We start from the raw sequence: 15,351 nt of genomic DNA, 5'->3' as shown, positions 1-15,351 counted from the left end.
CCGAGGGCGCGGGCTGCAGCAGCAGGCACGCCCCGTCGCGGTAGTAGTATTCGTGCAGCTGGTGGCTGAGGAACTCCACCTCCGTCTGCTCGTCCCCCAGCAGCTCCTCGCCATCCTCCAGAGGGTCCCGAGAGGACTGGTCTGTGAAGAAGTCCTCCTCGTCAAAGTAAGGAGACGGGAAGGCGTCCAGGCCCCCAGGGAAGTGCTCAAGCAGCACCGCGTCCATGCTCTGCGCCGCCGTGGGCCCGAGGGAGGACTCTAGGAGTTTCAGGTTGCAGTTTTGGCCTGTCTGGCAGTCCCCTGCCTGTCCCCCGGGTTCTTGAGCGAGAGGCAGTGGGAACGGCCCCACAGCCCCCCGCCCCCGGCCGCCCTGGAGTGCCCGAGGCCCCTGCGCTCTGGCCGCACCGGCGCTGCGCTGGGGAGGGCTGCGGCCAACTTGCTGCAGCTGAGGGCCGGCACGCGAGGATTCTTATAACTACATCCACAGGCGCGTGCCAGGGACCCGCGGCGCCAGCCAATCACCGAGCCGACGGGGAGGGGGGCAGGGGGCCCGGCCGGCGGCGCGGGCCGCAAGGCTCTCTTTGGGTTGGGAGCTCCTGAGGTGGAGAAGAGGCGGGGTCTACGTTGCCTGGGGCTCTTCCTGCTCCTCCCAGCCCTCTCCTGTTGCTTGTACCTGCGGGGCGCACCACTCCAAGGCACCTGCAGCGCCCGCTGCCTGCCCACGTGCGCTCTGTGCAGAGCTCCCCCGCTCCCCCCACTCTGCCCCAGGCCTGGGGTAGCAGCACAGCTACAGAAAGGCCTAAGGATGCGCGCTGACACCGACGGCCCAGGCGGCGGGAACAGGTGACCCGCGGAACTCGCTTCTCCTCGGGGGTGGGCGCAGAAACTGCCTGCAGCCCGGGGTGTCAGGGTTGGTGCATTTAGCCATCACCACATCCGGGGCGCGCCGGCCTCCAGCCGGGCTCTAACTCATCTCCGAACCTTTCCAGGACTCTTGTAAAGTTGGCTCGGTGTGTGCCAGTAGGTTTCGAAGGCAACGCTCCCAAGGCGTTCCAGACGCCGTGCGGGGTCTAGAGGCGCGAGCCTTCGGGTCGCCAGCACAGAAGCCCGACTCTGATGCGGTATCCGTCCCCAACGACGCCCCCTATGGGCTGGCCTCCCCTCGCCTCCCTTACGCGGCCCCGGAAAATGACTGGCAACGCAGGAGGGGTTGCTTCGCAAGGCAGCTCAGTGGGGCACGTTTCTTCGGAAAGCAAATTGATATTCTAGGGGTTCGGATCAATAAAACTGGGTACAAAAGGAGTTAATTGAATTGTCTGCTCCGGAGCTGCCCGGAGGGAGGCGGGACGTTAAAGGGCAGAGTGTAAACATAAGTTTCTCACCTTTCTGACTGGCCACCAGGACCATCCTTGAATTTTTTTTTTTCCTTTCTCGACCTTTAAAAACAACAGCCGTACGCACTCTGCCCCACGACACACTTTATCACAAACTGCGATGTAACAAGAATCCCTCCGTTTAAGAGTAACAAAGAAACACTTTCAAGGTCGGGGCAATTCCTGGTAAAAGCCAAGCTCAGCTTCCACCCCGCAGAGTTAAGTGCAGCCGGTGGCGCGATGGCGCGGTTCTCCCTATAGCGCACTGAGGCGCCGTCTTCCCAGGTCAGCGCGTCCTTTTCCTTTTCCAGAGCCTTGTCCCACCTGAAGCTTCTTATCTCAACTCAACATCCTACTCATCTCAACATCCGAGTCTATGCCTCTGAAGGACTAAGATTTAAACACACGTCTTGGTTTTAGACATTGCATTGTATTTACCTGAACTCTGAGATCAAAACTTTAAGGGCAAAAGATGTGTAAGGTTAGGAGATCTGAGATCACCCAGTTTGCAGCGGAGAGGAGGCAGAGTCAAGAACCCCAGACAATTTCCGCACATTCTGTCCGGTGTTAGCTTCTTAGCCCCGCCCCTTCCCAGTGAGGTGATTGCTCTTAAAATGATGCAAATGTGGACAGGTTCCCTGTGGGAGACCCCCAACTGCAACATCCTGCATTTAGATGTATCTTTCTTGTCTCAAAAAGAGGGAAGCTGTTGTGGGTGGAGGGTCAAAACCAGGGATGTAACCAGGTGGTGGTGGACATCCGTTCTCTTTACATTGAAAAGGCCTTCCTCCGCTTCCCTCAAATGGTTAGATTCAAGCCACGTGGAAACATGGCCTTGGGTCAACCTAATCACTTGCGGGGGGAGGGGGGGAACGGACACAAATGACCAGACTTCAATGCCATATCCAAAACACGGATACCCATTCAATGAAAGACCGGATCCCAGCCTATCAAGGTTCTCTTCAAGCTCTATCTCTGGCCCATCTAGGTGGCTCTGGAGAAAGTGTGTTTGTGTCCTGGATATGTTGGGGGGCAGGGTGGCTGGGGGACATGGGAGTCAGCGAGTCCCTATATGGGTATCTTTTTACCCCGTGTGATTTTAAGTCAGATTCCAATGAAAATATCTTACATGTGCTTGACGAGTTTGTGGAAGAGTACAGAAATGTATTTGGGCACCCAGGTGAGCTAATGGAAAATCGGCTATGTCAGGGAGCCTTACCGTCCTATGAGGCTGAGCAGAGCTAGCATGGGCATTCTCGGCAGCTCCTGGACTGCATGGATGAGCATGGAACAGGAGGAAAGAGAAGACAGTCACTTGTGCCAGACAGCCCTCCTCGCCCTTTCCCTTCCTACCCACACCATTTTTCCCTTAGAGCAGCGGTTCTCAACCTGTGGGTCACGATGCTTTCACAGGGGTCACCTAAGACCGTCGGAAAACACATATATAATTACATATTGTTTTTGTGATTAATCACTATGCTTTAATTATGTTCAATTTCTAACAATGAAAATACATCCTGCATATCAGATATTTACATTACGATTCATAACAGTAGCAAAATTACAGTTATGAAGTAGCAACGAAAATAATTTTATGGTTGGGGGTCACCACAACATGAGGAACTGTATTAAAGGGTCGTGGCATTAGGAAGGTTGAGAACCACTGCCTTAGAGGATTGCCAGGTGGCTGCAGGCTGCTCCCATTGGGAAGTGAGGGCTAGGCCTTCAGTTGCTGATACTGGGGTACTAGTGTGTGCACACATGTGCACAAACATGCACACACATTCTGTCCTTAAGTAAGATAAGATTGCTCTTCAATAAAAAGAAGAAAGACTTCATCACTAATACAGGAGATTTTCTCTGGGTTACTGGCGGCAACAATAGTGTGGACAGAGGCCCTCTGCCTCTTGAAGCAATAGGTTGGGCAAGGCGATGGCTGGGCTCTCCTTGTTGTGCCAGGCTGGACACCCAAATTCCCATTCCAGCCCCACCTCTTCACTCCCCAGATCCTCTGGGCCGTGGGGGCACAGGGAGAGGGACAAGATCAAAAGGTTCCAGGTATTTCCTGGAGAGCAGGACACAGCTTAAAGTCTTCTCTATGCTTTGTCTTCAGGAGAAGTGTCCCTTAACCTTATAAAGAACTTTTGCCTCATTATAAAATAGCATCATCCCCTAGGCCAGTGATGGCGAACCTTTTGAGCTCGGATGTCAGCATTTTGAAAAACCCTAACTTAACTCTGGTGTCATGTCACATATAGAATTTTTTTAAATATATTTTATTGATTTTTTACAGAGAGGAAGGGAGAGAGATAGAGAGTTAGAAACATCGATGAGAGAGAAATTTTTCCACTGAGCCAAACTGGTTTCGGCAGAAATTTTTTGATATTTGCAACCATAGTAAAACAAAGACTTATATTTTTGATATTTATTTTATATATTTAAATGCCATTTAACTAAGAAAAATCAACCAAAAAAATGAGTTCGTGTGTCACCTCTGACACGCGTGTCATAGGTTCGCCATCACTGCCCTAGGCAGTGGCAGGGGTGCTTGGTTCTTTTTAGTGCCAAATTCTGCTGAAGCCTCGAGATACTTTCAAGTCTTTTGAAAGGAACTCAGTGCTGGACCCAGTAGACTCCCACCACACCTTCAGGGCTGCTTGGAAGTCTCTGGCATCTTTGAGGTGCTCAGTTCCAGGAGAACTTCTGTGAAAGGCCACTGGTCATAGAGAAAGCCTTGCCGCGCCCCCTCTCTCTCCCTTGGCCTTTTATTCTTTCTCTCCCTCCCTGCCTCCCTCTCTCCCATCAGTCTCAAGGACCTGAATACTTGTTCATCTGTTTCCCATTATACATCTCAAAACTCTTACCCCAGCTTCTAGAAACAGTGACTGGAGGCTGGGATCACAGGTCCCTGGCCCCTTCCCAGGATGAATTTCGGGCGGAGCCCTCTGATGTAGAGTGCAGCGTCCAGGCTCTCCTCCTTCTTCAGCTTCCCCTGCTATGTTCCCATAGTGCTCAGTGCCTGGCTGAGTCCTCCCTGCTGGAGCCTAAATGCCACTGGAACCGGGTGTCCCCAGAGTGCCCCACACCTCGCTTAGTGCCTACGAGCAGGTACTTGTGGATGCGACTCATGGTCTACCCCCCAACCTGAAAATGAGTTCATATTAACTCCTCCTGACCCTAAGTGTCCCCTTCCCCACTCCTAACACAGGGTGATGCCAGGCATCTGGTTTGTCCTCCTCTGTGTCTGCTTCCCCTGTCTTTGCTATTCTCCCTCCCGCCCTTGTTCTGTGAAATCTTTCTTCTCCTCACTTGGGTGCCCGCATCCACCCACCCTTTATCCCTTTAGCCGTAGGAAAGGATTTGGGAACTAGAATCACGCGTTAATGCTGAAAGATAGCTCAGTGACGTTCCTCAGGTCCCACAGCGGCTACCATCGGTCCTGAGCCATTTCAGCTCTGTGCCAGTTCCAACGCTGCTTCCACTCACTCATAAAAGATGTATTTATATTAATATGCAATGTCGTTAGGACAGGCCCTTTTGTAAACTGGCTGAGATTACTAAGTACCATCTTCCTGGTCTCCAGCCCCGAGTCTCCAGAGTCCTGGCTGCATCTCCTGATGTGCTGAGGAAGGAAGCACTGAATGGTGCAATTCCCAGCACAAGACAAAGTGTGCAACATTAAAGATGGGGTTATAGGACTTCCTCTGGTTCCCAAAGTCATACTATACAGATAGATTATGGATTTTTTAATTTATTTTTTTTTACTGAGAAGGCCCACTGTGATCATGTGTCATTTTATGCCATCTTGGAAGTGACTGGCCTAGAAGATGCCAACCTCCTTGACTCAGCTTCAAAGACCTCCCTCTAACCACTTACTCTCCATTCTCCTGAGGTATTTATTTCATCATTAGTTGACTTTTCAGGTTCTCAGATGCCATGCTGATCTCTCTCTGGTCTTCTTTATTTCCCTCCTACTCTTCTTTCCACTAGTCTGAGCTCCTTCATTTGCTTTGAAGGTCTTCTATTTATTCTTATCCTGAGACAGGGACAAGGAATAAGGCTAAAATGAGAAGAGATGGGAATGAGCATTAGAGAGGACTTTCAGACATTCACCCTCCTAATTCTGCAAGCTGAAGGGCATCTTATTTCAACCAGTGAATGAATGAGATCTGGCCTTAAATCCATGGCTGCACAGCCAAATAAGAGAAAGGATCATCGTTAACACCAGGTTTGGTGGTTCCTTTTCTCATATGTGTCACATAGCATCCTTCCACCCCTCTTTTGTCTCTACACTTAATATAGATGATTAAATATGATTTTCACATGGATTGGCTCATTTGCTCCTAATGCAGCATTGTGAGGCTACTGGGCATATTTTTATTGTTTGCAAATAGTAAGATTCAGAAAGGCCAAGTAACTCTCCTGGAGCGACACAGCTGGCACCACGGAGCCACGGATAGAAATAAGTGGATTTCCAGCCCAAGGTGGTGGAGATGTAGGCATCACTTTCCAGGGTTTCCCATTAGACACTCCTCACTCTGAGGCTGCTTAGTCGAAAACACAAAACTGGACCATGTCTCATCTGGGAACAAGGGCAGGAAGCATATGGTTGCCATGAAACAAAGGAAACCCAAGTGTCCAACACCCACCACCTTCCTTCTTGCCTGTGTATTTCCTGTTGTTAAATATTAATCTTTTGAGGGAGAAACACTGAAATGCTGATAGAGTTATCCAAATAAGTGGTTTCTGCCAAGGTGACTAGCAAAGCTTCTGAGCTTTACCCTTCAATTCTGTTATTTCGAAAGGTGTTTGACCTTCAGTAATGTAAACACCACAAGTCATTACTACCAGACTTCTGTGTCTTGGCCTCCACAGTGAGCAGTGGAATGGAAAAAAAATAAAGAATTTAATACAAACATGAACTGGGGGCTTTTTTCTGTTTAATTTTTTTCAAAGTTACATGTGTTTTCTGGCTTTATGCCCATCTGTATGGCCTTACATGAATTATGGTTCGTTTATATAATGGGATATTCAGCAGCCATAAAAAAGGAGAATGCTTTTAATGTAGTGATGCGAGATGATCTTCAAGATACATTACGAAGCGAAAGAAGAGTGACTCGTATGCTCTCACTTGCATTTAAAAAAACAAGACAGTGCATTTGTTTACAGAGCCATCAAATATTTCAAAATGGATACACAAGAAACTGATGCTGTTTGTTGCATTGAGAAAGGACTTAAGTGGCTAATGAGCAGAATTTTTCATTGTATACTTTTGAATCTTTCGATTTTTGAAATACAATATTCCTCCCTTATCCGCAGAGGATACAATTCTGAGACCCTCAGTGGATGCTTGAAATCAGGGACAGGACCAAACCCTATATATACTATACTACATACCTGTGATAAAGTTTACTTGGAAATTAAGCAGTGAAAGAGGTTAAAAATAATTGCTACTAATACAATAGGACAATTATAAAATATATTATAATAAAAGTTATGTGAATGTGGTTTCTTTCTCTCAAAATATCTTATCGTACTATAATCACCTTTCACTTAAAGGAAATACCTTTGGGCTTTTCTTTGGCACATCCTAATTGCCAACATCACTACTCTTGTACTTGGGGGCCATCATTTAGTAAAATAAGGGTGACTTGCACACAAGCCCTGCGATACCTCTATAGTCTATCTAATAACTGAGATGGCCATGAAGTGACTGACGGGTGGGTAGTGGATAGAGAGTGGAGACAAAGGGATGATTCACATCCTGGACAGGATGGAGCTGGATGGCATAGAATTCATCAAGCTACTCAGAAGAGAGTGCAATTTAACGTATGTATTGTTTATTTCTGGAATTTTCCATTTAATATATTCATGCCATGGTTGACTGCGGGTAACTGGAACCATGGAGAGCAAAACTATGAATAAGGGGGGTGACTACTATATGTGAACATATATGCAGACATTTTTTTTAACTTAGTGAACTTATTTTTAAAGAAAAAATTTAGAGTGTATGATCCCCTCATATAGCCCCACAGGAGCCCTCCAGAGAGCTTGGTTATTAGCTTGTGTCATCTTCAAGTCTTCAAAAGTCAGCAAGATCCCTCTGGCAGATGGGCCCAGTGAGGGCTGGCGGGGGCTCAAGTCCTGAGTGAGCCCTTTCTGCAGGTAAGTCTCGCATGCAGTGCAGTTACAATGGATGGCATTGGGTGGAGTGCTCCTTCCTGTGTGAAATCAATATCCAACGAAGTTCAGAGGGCTTCACCCACATAAAGAAAATGGAAAACTACTAAATGCTCATTAAAAGCACCATGTTGTCTGCACTGTTCACAGTCCCACAGCCTACAGGTGAAACTGTTAACATTTTGGTCTATTTTCCTTCCAAGTGTTTTTAGTTTTGTGTGTTGCATTTTTCCATTGACCCAATCTCAGCAGAATTTCCCCCTATCTTTACTGATAGGCTCTGTGTGTGACGTTCCTCATGTGGCTTTACCCATCAGATCATTTTATTTTTACTTGAGCACCACTCAGTCCTTGGAGCTCACAGTTCAGGTCACATTGCCTGCATCTCTTAGAGTGCCTTAGTATTTTGTCTGTGGTCTCACTGTATTCCTCGCTGGGCAGGCCAGGATTTTGATTCCCTTAGAATTTTTTCAACTTCCTATCAATCATAATAGTTTTCACTCATATCAGTGGTCCTGTAGATATTGGGGTATTGCAGTGACACTTTTATTGTTCTCATAAAATTCTGTCTAGAACAAAAGCTCATCTTCATTTCAGCTGGGTTAAACTGTGCTTTAAGAAGTTGACGCCAGACCATGCCTGGTTCAAGCAGGGAAGTGCCTTGTATTAGTCGAGGAAAATCAGTCATTTGGGTAAGCTGCCTGGAAATGCAGCTTTCATGCTGGTACAGTGCACACAATAAGCACCTCCGTATAACCACCAGGCCTCAGGCTGCACATACAAGACCCCACTTAGAGATTTGAGCGTATTTTTATCAAATGGGAAGCAGCACCCACTTTTTGCTGCAGTCCCCAGGCATCCAGCCAGAGAGGCTGGGTAGCACAGAGCTCAGGCATGTGGGCCCTGGAGCCTGCCGGCCTGGAGCCCCATGGCTCTGCCACTGACCGGCTGTTTGGGCATGTTACCTAATCTCTCTGCCAGGAGTTGAGTAGCAGTCTGCTTTCTCCTTCCTCTTCCATTCACACTGGCTTTGCAGAGAAGCCAGAGGTCTTTCCTCAGCTGGAAGGAAAAATAATCTGGGCCTGTTACCTGATACAACCTTCCCATGCTTCAGAAATCAATGGATTGTATTTATGGCCCTTTCCCCCTTCATAACAGAGGGAGTTTCCATACCCAGGAGTGTGATGCTCCTGATGGGGGCCTATCTTGGACCACCCTTGTCCACGGACCTCTGATTTTCTGGATCCATATTTCTTAAATTAAGGCTTCACAAGTTAATTATGACTTCTCCTCCCCTGCCCCCACACCCCAATTTTGTGATGTTGTTTAGATGATAATCTTAAAAACACTATGACAGCAAAGTATGAGTATGTTTTGGTACATCGGGACAACCACCTTATAAACTGGCCCTGTCTTTGAACTTAAAGCCTGAATCTGAGTTTACATCTGTGTTTAAGATGATGGTGGTGCCAAACAGGCTGTTTTAATTGCTTCACAGTAAAGAAAAGTCACTGATACTATGGCTATGCCAAGAAAAGACCAACAAGCTAGAGAATCAAGGTTATCATGATAGTTTAGTTAATGTGGAGGGTTGGGGGAGGGGAACAGCATTATCACAGGCCACACAGCGGACTGAAGCGAGGGACCACCATCATGTCAATTCCACAAGTGGTAAATGTTATTACAACAGTCGTATCGTCTCTCACATTAAATTAAGTTTCATTTGAATTTCACTGATTTATAGATTTAATGATTTATTTGTTGTTTCTGTAGCTATTTAAGAACAACACACATGAAGAATTTATACCAACTTTTTATTTGTAAATATTTAAGCAATTTTATATTAGTAATCATTTAAACTGAGACGCAGGGCCTACAAAAGCTTTTATTGGTTGTTGCTCTTTTTTTCTATGGAAAGGATAACAATTTTATATGTAAGTGTACATATGCATATATGTGTATCTGTAAATATGTACACACCTATACATATATACCTATATTAAAAGTCAAGTTTGAGAAACACTGTTCCAAATGATTATCACAATACACATGTTTGGCATCAGATGAAGATTAGATAGCAGGGAGGAAAAGGGACAGGAAAGCAAAGGAAATAGGAAATGCAGTAAAATGAGAGAGGAGAAAACTCAAGAGGAAGGGTTTGAAAGTGAAAAGAAGAAATTTTTGAAGAATGAAAGAGTGGAGAATGGAAAAACATGGACATTTGACTCATATAAATCTGAATTCAAATTCAAACATCTGCCTCCACTCCCCATCCCCATCCCAGCCATGCAGTGGCCTCATGATGACCACATATATGCCCCACCAAGACCCGTGTCTTCAAAGAATGCCCAGTGCTCCAAATTATCCTTTTTGCCCTCTTTAAAGGCCGATTACTTCAGGGCCATTGGTCTCAGCTAGAGGCCATAAAGGAAAACATCTGCTCCACTAAGGTGTGAGCAGCACATAGCAACCAAATTGTCCTGTCTCTGGCATTTTATTAGTGCCCTTGAAAGGTAGAGCCATAAACCACAGGAATGAATTTTTAAAATGTGGCGTGTGTGGCCTTATTGTAGTCTTTTGAAAGAATGTTGAGAGTAATCAGAAATTTCCTTATGCCCCTTGAATCTTACCTTCATTTAGCCTTTGCCAGCCCTGGAAGCCAATGTCCCTGTATTTGCCTCAGGGTGGAAGAAATATCAGCAACTTAAAATAGGCAGATGACACCATCGGACTGGCAGAAAGTAGCACTGATTTGAAACAACTGCTGATGACATTGAAAGAAGTAAGTGTCAAAGCAGGATGGACCTGAACATCAAGAAGACATAAGTCTTGACTACAGAAGAAATAACACTATTTTAACGTAGACAATGAAGATATTGAAATTGTTAATGATTTTGCTTACCTTGGTTCAGTGATCAATTCAAATGAAGCCAAGAAATCAGGAGAAGACTGAGACTCAGAAGAGCAGCAAGGGAAGAATTAGGAAAGGTCATGAAGAGCAAAGATGTGACATGAATTCACCATCAGATGATGTTATTTTCACTTGCACACCACTCAGACCTGGGACTTCACAGTTCAGGTCATACCTCCTGCATCTCTGAGATCATCCACACACTCATATTTCCAGTTACTATGTAGGGAGTGAAAGTTGGACAGTGAAGTAGGCTGACAGGAAAAAATAATTTATTTGACATTTGGTGTTGGAGAAGAGCTTTGTGGATACCGTGAACCACCAGAAAGATGAACAAGTGGGTTCTAGAGCAAATGAAGCCTGAAACATCACTGGAGGCAAAATGACAAAACTGAAGGTACCTACTTCGGGCACATGATGAGAAGGCAGGGTTCTTTGGAAAAGACAATAATGCTGGGAAAAATAGAAGGCAGCAGGACAAGAGAAACACCAAACATGAGATGGATTGACTCCCTAAAAGAAGCCACAGGATGCATCTCCAGGAACTGAGCAAGGCTGCTGGGACAGGACACGGTGGACATCACTCATTCACAGGGTCTCCAGGAGTCGGAGCTGACTCCATGGCAGATAACTCACACATCCTCTTGTTTTCTCATATGCTCCTGATCCTTGTATTTTTTTTTTTTTTTAGAAGCTTGGAACCTATTAGACCTGAGTATAGACCAGTGAAGGCGAACCTATGACACGTGTGTCAGAGGTGACACACGCACTCATTTTGTTGGTTGATTTTTTGTTGTTAAATGGCATTTAAATATATAAAATAAATTCTTCTTCAACACCACCAATGCAATTTATCTTTCTAAAGCTCAACTCTTTTTTTTTTACCATTCCCTATCTAAAAAGCTGCAATATGACCTTTTTTTGTTGTTTAAGAAAAATAGACAATTTCCAAGTAGCATTGAAAGCCATCTATAGTCCAACATCATTTTGATTGTTAGCATTTTTCACATATAAAAAATGTCTTAATATATTTATTTACCTCCTTCTTTCTTTCTGTGGGCTACTCTTTAAAAATATATTTCTCTTGATTTCAGAGAGGGAGGGAGAGAGAGATAGAAACATCAATGATGAGAGAGAATCATTGGCTGGCTGCCTCCTGAACGCCCCCCACTGGAGGTTGAGCCCACAACCCAGGCATGTGCCCTTGACTGGAATGGAACCTGGGACCTTTCAGTCCGTAGGCCAATGCTCTATCCACTGAGCCAAACCAGCTAGGGCAGCCAAACCAGCTAAGGCTATCAAACACATTATTTGAAACTATCTTCTCCTATTAAGTAGGTTCCCTTTTTCATTCTGTTATTGATTTCTTTTGCTATGCAAAAGCTTTTTAGTTTGACACAATACCATTAATTTATGTTTTATTTTGTTTATCTTGCCTGAGGAGATTAGTCCCCCCAAATATTGCTAAGACTGATGTCAAAGACTTTACTGCCTATGTTTTCTTCTAGGAGTTTTACGGTTTCAGGTTTTACATTCAAGTCTGGCTATTTTAAAAAAGACAATAAATAACAAGTATTAGTGAGGCTGTGGGGAAAAGAGAACTCTCATATACTGTTGGTGAATGTAACATGGTGCAGTCACTATGGAAAATAGTATGGAGGTTCCTTTAAAAATTAAAAATAGAATTATCCTACAATCCAGTAATCCACTCTGGGATTTATCTGAAGAAAACAAAAGCATTAATTAAAAGACATATATTGTTAATTGCAGCATTATTTATAATAGCCAAGCATGGAAGCAACCGAAGTGTTCATTGATAGATGAATGGGTAAAAATGTAATGGAATGTTACTCAGCCATAAAAAAAAGAGGGAAATCTTGCCATTTGCAACAAGGTAGATAGGCAATAGACATAGATGATATTGTGCCAAGTGAAATTAAGCCCAACAAAGAAAAACAAAATCCATATGATTTCACTTACATGTGGAATCTAAAAACCAAAACAAATGAACAAACAAAACAAAACAGAAACAGATTCATAGAAACGGGAAACAAACTGGTGGTTACGAGAGAAGGGAAGGATTGGGGGTGGTGGTGGTGAAATAGATGAAGGGAATTAAGAAGTACAAACTCCCAATTATAAAATAAACAAGTCATAGGGACATAATATATTCATAGGGAATATGGTCAGCAATATTGTGATAACTCTGTATGGTAATAGATGGTAATTAGACTTATTGCGGGGATCATCCTAGATAATAAAAGTGTAATATGCAAATCAACCGAACAGCCAAACAGCAAAACGACCATCCGGAAGACCATCCGAAACCACGCTATGACACCCACTGGCACCAGGCCAGTCAAGGTATGTGCGATGGCCTGGCCATCACCCATGATCCACCAGCCATCGGGCTGTGGTGGGTGGGCGGGGCCTCCCTCTGGGAGGGGCCTCCCTCTGGGAGGGAAGCTGGTGCTGACAGCTGGGGGAAGGAAGGCCTACTCTTGACTCTAGTTTAATATACTTGTATATAAATATCAAATCACTATGACATACACCTGGAACTAATAAGATCTTGTACGTCAATTATACATCAACTTTATAAAACTGAAAAAAAGAAAGAATTAACCTGAAAAGCTTCTACCACAGGTAGGCACCCATGTTGTGGTTGCCGGACAAGCCACTGGAGCTTGCCAACAAGCTAATGGAGAATAGAGGCTGAGATAAACATGAAACAAATAGAATGATTATCATGGCATTTCAAGAAATAAAATAACTTTGTGAAAGATGAAGTAAAGAGGAATGATTAGAATGGGAATGTGGGAAGGATCTAGATCAAGAAGACCTTATAAGCTGTGTTAAGGAGTTTGACATAATATAGAGCAGTCATTTCCAGAATGGGTAAGAAGATGTACTGGGGTATAAGAAGAAAATATGAGAACCATCATCTATATTTTGTCTCATTCTTATAAAAATTTGTATGACTTATACATTTTTATAATGTATGTAAGTGATTAGTACAGTAGCACTACCAGAGCACATCCTTGCAATATATAAATAATTAATCACAGAATGGAGAGCCATTGAAGGGTTTTAAGCAGTGGGTAGCATAATCAAGTTTGCCATGTAGAAAGGATACTGAGGCGGCAGTCTGGAGAATGGATTGGAGCAAAGCGAGATTACAGGCAGGGCGACTGACCAATCAGAAAGCTGCAGCAGTAGAACGGCTGAGAGATAATGAAGGCCTGAACTGGGTGGAGGTCCAGCAGATTGGAGAGATATTTTGGGGAGAGAATTACTAGGTCTTGGTGACTTACTCCATATGGGGTTTGGAGAATCCAGAGAAACAGATGGTAGCAAGGATGCTGATCTTGGTGTCAGGATGAATGGTGGGCCTATTTACTGCAGTTTTAAACAAGATAAGGCATGGAAATTGTCCTTAAATTTGGTGACAATGGAAGTTACTGGTGAAAATGACTAAAGAGAGTGTCAGTGTGAGAGTATGGGCCAGAATGTAGTGTGTTGAAGACTGAATAAAAGTGAAAAAATAGAGACACCTATTTGGGGCAACTTATTTAGTTGGGAATGATAGAGAGAGCAGGGGTGATTTATTTATTTATTTTTAGATGGGAATGCCTTTCTTTCCTTGTAAGGAATCTACCTATTCTCTCCTTTTTATTCTACTTTCAAACTATTCTTTTCAGAAACATACCCATCTTCATCCTATTCCCCATTGTCTTCTCACCTTCTCTGTTACTTTAAGAAAATCATTCAGTTTTACTAAGTCAAAGCTATTTCTTGTAATAGATGACTCATATAAAAGAAATGGTGGTGATGCACCTGCAAGAAGGGAAACGAAGTTTCCAGGTAATATTAGATAAGGACACAAGCCAGGCAGCCTCTAAAACCTTTGGGAGCACTTAGATGTTTCCTCCAGTGGTTCTCAGCCTTCTGGCCCTTTAAATACAGTTCCTCATGTTGTGACCCAACCATAAAATTATTTTCGTTGCTACTTCACAACTGTAATGTTGCTACTGTTATGAATAGTCATATAAATATCTGATATGCAGGATGGTCTTAGGTGACCCCTGTGAAAGGGTCGTTTGACCGCCAAAGGGGTCGCGACCCACAGGTTGAGAACCGCTGCTAGACACACATAACATTTCCATCTGCCTACACCCCTTTTATATGTTGGCCCTGAAAATCATTAAACACCACTTTAAAAAATTGTCTTGATATTCATTATTTTTTGTGCTCCCCTATGCCCCCTGCCCCTGCCCCCCACCACCCAGTATTTTGGCTTAGTGCAGGCTTTTGAGGGCCCACCTAGGGAGTAACAATCTTCCCACAAAGGGAAAGGCGTTTTGAGGTTTTGCTTTATAGAAACCAACCTGAGGGGCTTGTGAAACCTCTGGGAGCACAGGGGCCCTGGGAAGTGACCTATTGGGGGTATGGCACCTTCCTTGGTTTCTTTTGGGCAGGGATTGACTCCCACCAGTGAGGAGAGGGTCACTGCTTTAACCAAGAACATTTGTTAAACATCACTCAGACTCGGGACCAGGGGGAAGTTCAAGTTAAATCCAGGCAAGCAAGCCTCTGGGGGCCCAAGCAGCCCAACACCCAAGCCTCTTCTCTCCCCACCCCCACCCCAAGCACCCGCCTCCACTAGGAAGTTCCAGCCTCCAGCGACCTCCCTCTGCTCTCACCCTTGAAACTGGGTTGGGCTGTGCAGAGGCCCAAAGCCTCCCCGACTCCTTCAAAGTCCATAAATAATACACTGTAGTTTCCTGGGACACCCCCGCCCCCCCCCCCCCCTTCTTTCTCTGCCCGCCCCTACGACCTGGGTCTGCACCCTAGGCTGGCTGCTCTCGCAGCAGCGGAGAGAGAGCG

At 44.9% G+C, this 15,351-nt stretch overlaps 1 protein-coding gene across 1 annotated transcript in view; it reads right to left on the bottom strand.

Annotated features, from left to right (window-relative positions):
* The window catches only part of PTF1A (pancreas specific transcription factor, 1a), a 1,160-nt gene extending 934 nt beyond the window's left edge, over nt 1–226 (bottom strand). Inside the window, exon 1 of the mRNA XM_006773825.1 lies at nt 9–226. Within this exon, the coding sequence (XP_006773888.1) occupies nt 9–226 (218 nt within the window). The remainder of the gene's footprint in view (nt 1–8) is intronic.
* Between the last annotated feature and the right edge of the window lie 15,125 nt (nt 227–15,351).

Source organism: Myotis davidii, unplaced genomic scaffold (genome assembly GCF_000327345.1).
Source record: "Myotis davidii unplaced genomic scaffold, ASM32734v1 scaffold86, whole genome shotgun sequence".
Taxonomy (NCBI): Eukaryota; Metazoa; Chordata; class Mammalia; order Chiroptera; family Vespertilionidae; genus Myotis; species Myotis davidii.
Note: the sequence above shows the minus strand (reverse complement) of the source record. Positions and strands in the feature narration are given on the sequence as shown.